We start from the raw sequence: 9,859 nt of genomic DNA, 5'->3' as shown, positions 1-9,859 counted from the left end.
GATTGTTTTCCTTAAGATTTATTCTGAGGGTGTGCCAATTTGGTGTGTTGATCCTGGAAGAAGAATGAAATATGAGATCAGAATTGATGGCAAAAGTCGGTAAGAGTATGAAACGGGAGTACACAATAAGAAATATTTGAGGTAGAAATATAAGTATAGCTTCTAAAATTTTAATACGCAAAGCAGTAACTTTCGACAAATTTGTTGAATAGTGCTTGGTTGTAATCTCTGCGAATGCTTCCTGACACCACAAACCAATAACCCATAAGTAAGAGGTTGCCCATTAGTGTTCTGACTTTTTTATAACCCTAGTTTCCTTTGCTATGACTTGATAAAAATATGTTCAAAATTTAATAATATTACATTATTTCTATTTAAGTTTTGAAAAAGGTCCCCCAATCAAAAAAAACTACATATGTACCATAATACTCGCATTAGTTGAGAAATTCATTTTTGTCGCAGTTTTTTATTTAAATTACAAATTAAATAATAATCTCTGCCGCTCTCTCACCTATGGATTCTTTATGTTGAGCACCACCATCGCATATCAAAAACAACGTTTGGGCTAAAATACTCTGAGAGATTATATTTAACGAAAAATAACCGGCAAAAATCTTGAATGAGGAAAATAGAATTTGCGTACAAAGATCAACATAACCATTTTATATTGTTCACGTTGATGAGCTGAAACTGATCCGTTTTTCTTCACAAGCTTTGGTTGCAAAACTTTTATAATTAGAAATTAAAGCCGATTACACTTTTATTCGTACGATATATTCATATACATGAGGAATATTTAACTCAATGGTGGTCCGAAGGTTTATGTCGATCTCACTCCATGATACGAAAGGGTTAAAGGAATGTCAATCATTTCAGCACTTCTCTACATGGATTAATATTGCGTCTCTTGACTTGAAATACTGGAGAAAGGGTATGTGGTAGCAAAAATCAAACTAAATAAATAAATTAAATAGCAACAACAGGACACATATGCCGGGATGTTAATGGTCGTATAAGCATCACTCTCAGCAGTTACACTTCTAATGTCTTTTATCGTCTATACATCAAGGAGTTGAAAAGGTGATATTAAAACGATAACAGTACATAACATACTGTGAGCACATTTGAGCATCTGATTTCAATCGCCGAGAAGCAGACAGTTTCGAAAGGTGCGGGAAACATCAGCAGGAGATGCTGAAACTCTTATTTTATTCATACGGTAGGATATTATCGTATTTATTAACATTTTTTGCCGTTCATAATCTAGGAGTGTTTTACATAAGAAGAGGAAACGCTGATTCAGTTTTTCCAAAGTATAACCCTATAGTTTTGAGTGCATTAATTTGATGGGGGTTCACAGATAAAAGAGGATTAAAACCATGAAATTGATACAATTTTTCTCGAAATAACGATTCTGAATGGGAAAACTCTTCTATGGATGTCTGGCATTGTTTGACTACATCAGAAATGAAGTCATATTAATTCATAATAAGTGTAACTACCAAGTACTTAGAAAATTACCAAATACCTACACCACCTAAATGTCGCCTAAAATGGTAAGTTCTCTTATAGTAATACACAACGCCAAGAAAATTATGCAACAGACTTTAACTTGGAAAATAAACTTTATAAAAAGTTTTAGAGCTGATTAAGTTTTCTCATATACTATGCTGTCATAAACCCGTATTGTGTGTTTTACTGTTAATAATAATGAAAGTCTAAATTGCCTCAGTGTAAAAATTGTACCACGTTATCTTTACATTCTCGGTGGTATATTAAGCGATACAATTATTAAATGATATGAATTTACCCAATGCTTACAGTTTTGTCCTTCATTCATAATTATTGATAATTGAATGCGGTCATTACTTTTTCCGGCGATAGATTTGAATGCACATTTTTCAATTCAAGTTTTTTAAAAATGGATCATCGACGACAAATTATTTCATTCTTTCGAGTTCTCTTGGCTGTATATTCATTAAATCTTTATTCGCAAGGGAAAATATTTCCCTTGGATGGGAATAATTCCATTATCTGAACCCATCTCCAAGTTAATCATGAAGAGTAATGATTCTTAACTATACCTATTAAATTCGCCTGCAGCTTCGTCCGAATCAATTTTTCAATGAAAGCATAATTTAAAAAAATAATAAAGCGAGACGTTCCTGTAAGCAAGGCCGTCTAAACCCTTCATACAAGTTGCAACCCTAATCATAAGCTAAGGGTAATTTCCCGCCTTCTTGTTGGCGAACTTAGCAATTTGTATCAGGCCTGCTATGGTGAGGCACCAGCCAGTCTCGTTGGGGTTTTTGTTTCCTTGTCATTTTTGGTACCTCCTAATCGGAAAATTAAGATGTCCAAAGACCGATGATGAGGTGAGAGTGATAAATAACCACTTGAACGGAGTTTGCCAAGGAAAAAATTTGAATTTACAGCAATAATGTCACTGACGTCATTCATTAAGTCAGTTATCTCTCCTTATCTACGAGACTGTCGAATCTTTGGACTCTCTCATCATTATTTTGTGTGATGATTACGGTCGAGGAAATATCACCAGTGGCAGCAATTATTCTAAACTTTGTAAGTAAGAAGCTAGCATCTATATCGCCGAAAGGGATTCACCTTAGCCTCCGCGGTATCAGACTTCACAACCGGTAAGTAAGGGTACAGTACAAATCCATATATCGATGATAATTCACCGCACTCTATCGCTAAACAGGGATTAAACACTTTGTACAAATGATTTCCACCACCGAAGCAATGAGAGAGCGTTGTTAAGGTCTTAATATTCCTTATGTTTTATTTTCACCGAAACGATACAAAGGGAAATAGACTTAAAAGATCTTTAGACCCTTAATAACACGTTTATATAAAGTTCATTTCTTGTGGGTTGCGTTGTTTTTTTATCCACCAGGGCATAGTTTTTTACTAACATTTCGCTCACCTAGAATATTCTATATTTAACCCTGGAATACAATCTCAAAAAATAATGATCAAATTATATCATTCCGTTAGCGAATTTGAAGTAAATTTTCAGCGCGTTTTTGCTATTGAACAATTAGTTTATTTTGTTATATTTAATAATTCTTTGAATCGAAACTGTTCAATAGACTGTTTAAAACACGTTTTTATGATGTCAATTTTAATGTATGCTTCCTTGCTTGTTCGTCCTTAGGGTTTTTTACAGTACTTGAAGTAAAATCTCAAAGGAGTAATGAGTATATATGAGGATCACCCGGATCAACCTTGAGAAAATTTTGAAGCGAATGCGCAGTACGTTTCTATTTTTAAAATTAAGTCTTTCACCAACATAATTTGAGCGTGGGTTATTGGAACATTCCGGGTCGGTTTATTTTCCCCTTTTTAGTTCAATAGAAATTGAGTTTTTATTATAAGTTTTCAGAGTGTCTGAGTAATTCACATCGTTAGTTCGACTTTCGCCGCTTCGGACACCTATTAATAATCATAAATTTTCCGCAATCTACGGATTCTTACTCTTAGTAGAAGTGCCCAATGAAGTTCACAGATCAACCCGGATTTATTCGTGAGCCCGAGGAACCTTGTGGTTTCTTGCTTAGTGTTCCCCGTTTTGGAATTAGTGTGGCCGTCATGAGCTCGCCTTCTCGTCAGCGCCACCTAGGCGTAAGCTTGGGTACCTCTGTGTCCCATACCCTGACGATTTACCACTCCTATTCCCGTTGCCCTGTGCACCGTGGTCTCAGTGCTAATTTATTTACCATTTATAATGCTCCAATATTTACGAATTTAAATCTTGCATTTCCCTCCTTCTGCTACCACGCTCCAGATCAACATATTACGGGTACAGTTCATCGCAATGTAGCTTATCTTTGGAATGTTGATAGTTTAGTGTAATGTGATGGTCTGACAGTGGTTGTACGGGTTTCCCGCCGTCCTTAGGGTGAATACCGGGCCAATACCACACCCGTACTAGTGTTTATCTCCAGAAGTGCTGAATAGGCGAAATCTAAGCAGCTCCACGATAAGTTATGGTGTGGTTATTTTATTATTCTGATAACATTGTATATTTCATGTGTTGTTATCTCTCGTGAAAAATAATCACTGTTGATCTGAACTGAACATAGCAATGAGCCTTTATTGAACTTGCATAATTCACATATATGTCGTCACCGATTCACCTTAAAAACAACGTTTGCCTTAAATACAACCTTGGCTATACCTGATGAGCATAAGCATTCATGGAAATGATATCTTCGCGAATAATTCATGGCAATGTGATAAGGACGGATCGATGAATGCATTCATGAAAGATAATTTAACAAGGGATATCAGCTTACATTAATACATGCCCAAAGAATAAATGTATGCCGGGTCAGAGCCCTTGTGACCTGCAGGAAGACAATAATCAACGGACAATGAGGTGTTTAGTCAATTGTAATTGACTCAATGTTACTCGCAAAAAAATGGCTGGCAATTCTAAGTTTGCATTAATTTCAAATTTATGAATCTTTATCCGGAAATGAAATATCGATTGAATACGCTGCTATGCAACCGTCTTTTCTTCTTCAAACATATTAGTCACCATTAAACTCGTCATGAAATGCTCCTGTATAATACAAATATTGGCCAAACCCTAAGTTAAAATAATTTTTAGGACGTTACGCAAAAATAACTCTCGACTTTGTTTCATATAATTCCATTTTCACCGTCAAAGCCCCCGAAAAAGAGCGGTGCAAGGTAATGCAAGGTAGTGCACTACGAGTGCGTACGTTATTGAGCATGCTCAACTACGTACGAAACATTACCAAATCACTACGTTTTCCATATAAATTATTATATTTTTACTACCCAAGCCCCTGGGAACTATCCATACTTCATCAAGTAATGCCCCTTTGAACGCGAGTGAACCCGTCTAAGTGTGCGCCTCTAAATTTAACTTGACGAAAAGGTCGAAACATTATGATTGTCAAAGAAAAACAATATCAAGCATGAAAATCCATTTAATCGGCAAATTACAAATGCATTAATTCACGACACAAAATCATTCTGACATCGTTCAAGTGCAAGATTCAACTTCGGCAGATCAACAGCAAATGTAAACATACACAATGTATGAGTGAGACCAAAAATGCAAAACCGATCTGCAAACATTATGAGGCGATTGCAATTCACAATTTTTCCACTGAGCAACTGCCACTCTTCATTATTCATTACACTTAAAATACCGATAAAATTCATAATTATTGCCGTTAACTAATAACATATTATCAACTATTCACTTTAAAAGGCACCCGAAACACGAGCAACGTCGTAGGTAACAAATTCAATATTTATCAGACGTAGCGAGCATTTTATGCAATATTGCATTTGTTTGACTATTTTATTCTATTTTTTTGCTCCCTGAGGAAGTTAAGACCTGTTATCCTTCTATCTGTGCGATTATTTCACCCGTTAGCCGAGCAGCAAACCATCTGCGAAAGCAAAGTTTACATAGCATATATCCGCTTAACGGAATGTTTCCGGATATAGATAATAATATGCAGAAAAATAAACACTCTACTGAATATTTACGTATCTTTATATGACCTCTGTAGCCACTGGTTTCAGAAAAAAATGATATTTTCTTTACATGCACGCTTATGGCAAATTGACGAAGCGGGACCCAGCATGATGGCTAAATGCGCAAGAGTACCGTTAGGCCTAGCTCGCATGGCTTCACGTTAGCAGAGTTCTCTGGATTGTTAATAGTACACTACAAAGTTGAGCGACCCTATGAGGGAGTAGTGTAGAGAACTGCCATCCAGAGGACTCTGCACGTCAGAGCGCCTATTCCCCCTCCAGGGACCTCTATTGCCGGGTCTACACTAGTAACTTAAGTGACTACTTAAGTTGGCTCTGTACTTAAGTGGGTAGTGTAGGTGTCACCAGCTTCACTTAAGTACACCTCCACTTAAGTCATCTTAGAACCCAACTTAAATTGCGTTGGCAACTGTTTCCGCACGGTTGAAGCTCTTCAAGTGTTGTAAATGGCACATAATACCCATCTCACTTCTGAATCATCCCGTTGATTATGTTCTAAGTTGTGCTGTATTCTATGATGTGGTTATTGAGCGTTTTGTTTCGTTAGTTAATTTCTAGTGTTGGGGTTATTAATTCGACGAATTTATTTTGTGGTGTTTCTCATCTTATTGTTGGTTTTATTTCCGTGAAAACTATTTGCTATGCCTGTTGCTCACGGTGAAACTCGATTTATAAAACTTAGAAACGTTTAGGAATTTTAAGACTGACAATGAGACGACGGCAGAGGATCCGGTAAAACAGTTTATTTTCCATGGTGTCATAATCGAAAATAACGTAAACGAATGCACTCAGTAACTTCCCACACACTGTTATTGAAACTATTGCATAGGGCTTTAATTTTAGTCCCAGGGATGCCGAGGGAGATAAGATGTGGCGATTTCATTGAACGTGGGAGGAATTAATGGTTGAAATTTAAATCAATGGTTTTAATAAAGCAGTGGAATTTGACTAGTAATAAGTGTTTTGTTTACGTTATGAATATGTCATTCCACGAAGTCACGCCAGTCATGCTTAGTAATTCTAAATTCCTCTGGCTCCATCACCTCTCGCCATTTAGCGTTCCCTTAGGAACTGAAATCGATCTTTCCTTTTAACCTTCTAAATCCAAAATGGTTAATTCACCGAGTTTGGAAGTTTATTTCAAATAACAGTCGCTTTGGATCAAAGGATCATTAGTTGCTCTCCTAGACCTTCATCTGTCAACATAACTGTTTCCCGATATAGACAATCACGGTGCTGAAGTCGACTTAAAGCTCAAGTGTAGCTACCGCACCACATTTAAGATTATATTTAAGTGAAGTCACTTAAGTTAAGTGTGTAGTGTAGACAAGGCATATAGGAACAACTCCATGAAAATATGAAGGGATGGGAGCTTCACAAACTTTTCGTCTTTCTCTTGTCGCTTCCAATTCCGGTTTTGCAGCGCCTAGCCATCGTTAAGAGGCAAAGTTCGGAACTACCTTAACTATTCCTTTCTTACGCTTTTCTATTTAATTTAATGCTAGTTTAAGTTTAAAAACGACTACCTCCAAACATGGGTCCACGCCTCAAGTACTGACAACCATCGTTAGGACGATGGCTGGAACAATCGTAATCTGAACTCGCATTATGCCTCGTTCACATTGCGATTGTTCCAGCGATTGCCGGAACTATCGTGCATTCACACGACGATTGTTAAAACCTGTGCTGCCCTCTAGTGCTGACATCTAAAGTGAACGAGAAATTGACGGTTAGTAAAGCTGTTGAGGTATGCAGGGATAAGATATTACTGTGTTCGACGCGTATTTACCGAATAATTTTTCTTCCGCCCATATTCCTCCTTCCTAGGACAAATTCATGAAAATAATAGAGCTTCACGAGCTTTTCGTCTTTCTCTTGTCGCTTCCGTTTCCGGTCTCCCAGCGCCTAACCATCGTAAAGTGGCAACGTTCGGAACTACGTGAACTATTGTCAGGACATGCATTCACACGGCTAGTTCGGCCGACTATCGTTAGGACGATCGCTCGGACAATCGTAATGTGAACGAGGCATTATTCCCATCACTCCAAATCCACTGACTAGAGTCCTACTTCCACCCTTGAGTTTTCCCGTACCTCTTTAGTTGTCCATTTCCTCACTGTCTCCTCACTGGACGCCTGTTTCCCACCCCTTCCTACAACGTGTCAAATCCTCCTCATCTCTTCCTCAATGGTATCAATGTTATGTTCTTATGTCTTACAGTGTATTGTACTAGATGATGGACCTGAGAGCCGAAACGCGTCCCACGCATTAAATTATTTTGGAAAAGTGCAACTTCCTTTCATTTCAAGGAGTCGAACACCTACTATATTAACTGATTTGATTGAACATGATTTGATTAAACTTATTCAAAATTGTATACATCAGAAAGGACGAAAACGTAAAAATTTTAAATAGCATATAATAAACCATTTCAACTTCTTCACTGGAAGAGACTGTGATCCTAAATTATATTTAAGAGGGTTAAATATATTTTAATGAGAGGGAAAGCAAAAAACGGTCCGATTTTACAATCGAATGATACTCCAATTGACTGCATTTATCCATTTCTTCTTTAAAAAATCCTAGGAACCATAATCATATTTAAAAAGATTATTATATTCCATACAATATGACTTTTGAACTAAAATATACCTATAACTTTATAGCCTTGTTGCCGTGGCATTAATCGAAGACGTACCTGACGAAAATAAATTGAAATAAATTCGACCCCACTGCTCTGCCAATGACGAAGACAAGAGAATGAGGAAACGATGTAACCATATCCTTTATTCAATATCTTTTCAGTCCGACGGGACAGGAGGTAATTAAGACGGGGACCATGATGTCACTACCTTCTGATGCAGTGGAGAGTGACGTCCATTCGCAAAACGCCGTGGAACTTCTAAACAAATATGGCGCGATTGACAGAGAACGGAGGCTTAGGGCCGACGAGAGAGCGATCATAGAAAGACATTACATCACTGTAAACCATTTACTGGAGATGGTATACAAGATGATTGATGAAGCGCGCGAGGAAAGAAGAGTCCGCCTTGAGCTGGATGAGAAGGAAAGAGATAGAAAAGCGAAAGAGGCGATGGAATGGGAGGAACGAAGGAGGGGTGAAATAAAGGAAACCACGATAAAGCTGGAGGAAGAGTATAGGAAAAGGGAGGAGGACCTACGGAAACGTGAGCAAATAATGAAGCAAGACGTGGCCGAGGCGAAGAGGGAAGTGGAGAGGATGAAGGAGAAGGCACGCCAGGAGATCATGAAAAGGGAGAAGCAGATAAAGGAGACAGAAGAGAAGAGGTCGCGAGAACTGGATGAGAAGGAGAAAAGGATGAATGAGGAGGTGCGCAAGAAGGAGGAAATTATGAAAGAGAGGGAAAATAGGATAAGGGAAGAAGAGGAGAAGGTAAAGAAGGAACTAGACGAGAGACGGGAGGAGGAAGAGAAGAAAGCGGAGGAGAGAGAGGCGAAGAGGAGAGAAAGAGAGGCCGAGGAGGTGAAGAGAGTGGAAGAGGAGAGGTTGAAGAGGGAAGAGGCGATGAAGGAGGAGACGAAAGAGAGGAAGAAGAGGATGGACATGGAGGAGGAGAAGAGGAGGGAGAAGATGGCGGATGAAGAGAAGGCGTGGAGGGGGAGGATGGACGGAGAGGAGGAGGAGATGAAGAAGAACTGGGCGGAGGAGGAGAAGGCGTGGAGGAGGAGGCTGGAGGAGGAGGAGTGTCATAGGAGGAGGCAAGAAAAGGAGAGGAGAGAATTGGAAGATAGAGAGATGGCCAGCCGCGAGAGGGAGTTCGAAGAGGAATGCGCGAGGGGCAGGGCTAATCTTAAAGACGCTGAAACGAAGGCTAGGCAAGATATAGAGAGGCGGGAGGAGGATCTGAGGAGGGAGGAGAGAATGGTATGTGAAGAGGTGGAGAGGCAGGTTCAAAAGCTGTTAGAATTGAGGAACCGGGTAGTTGAATGCAGGCTGATTTAGAAATAGCCAGAGAAATTTTGAATGTGGAGCGGAGAGGATTAGTCAGGATAAAGGGGGAGCTGTGAGCTGGAATAAACAGCAAAGAATGAGAATGGTATTAGGACCGCTTTCCATTATTACCCCGACCGTCGTTCTCATTTTTCCGTTGATTCACTCACCGTAACTGGTATCCAAAGGATTTCAACGGGCGGAATGAATTCAATTGGGAGCAAAAAGTCACTTAGTGCTGGAGAAAATCTATTAATTACGTGAGGCGTTCAGGGAGTGTAGGTGGTCAAGCCGATGTTCACCCAATCTCACGTATCAGAGATAGAG

The 9,859-nt window shown here is 38.9% G+C and overlaps 1 protein-coding gene across 1 annotated transcript in view; it reads left to right on the top strand.

The window, feature by feature from the left end:
• Window positions 1–2,510: 2,510 nt before the first annotated feature.
• Window positions 2,511–9,859, top strand: part of LOC124158133 (vicilin-like seed storage protein At2g18540) — a 43,428-nt gene continuing 36,079 nt past the window's right edge. Inside the window, exon 1 of the mRNA XM_046533317.1 lies at window positions 2,511–2,654. Within this exon, the coding sequence (XP_046389273.1) occupies window positions 2,530–2,654 (125 nt within the window). The 5' untranslated portion in view covers window positions 2,511–2,529. The remainder of the gene's footprint in view (window positions 2,655–9,859) is intronic.

The sequence above is a fragment of the Ischnura elegans genome, chromosome 4, assembly GCF_921293095.1.
Source record: "Ischnura elegans chromosome 4, ioIscEleg1.1, whole genome shotgun sequence".
NCBI lineage: Eukaryota > Metazoa > Arthropoda > Insecta > Odonata > Coenagrionidae > Ischnura > Ischnura elegans.
The sequence above is the reverse complement of the archived record's forward strand: the minus strand, read 5'-3'. Positions and strand labels throughout refer to the sequence as shown.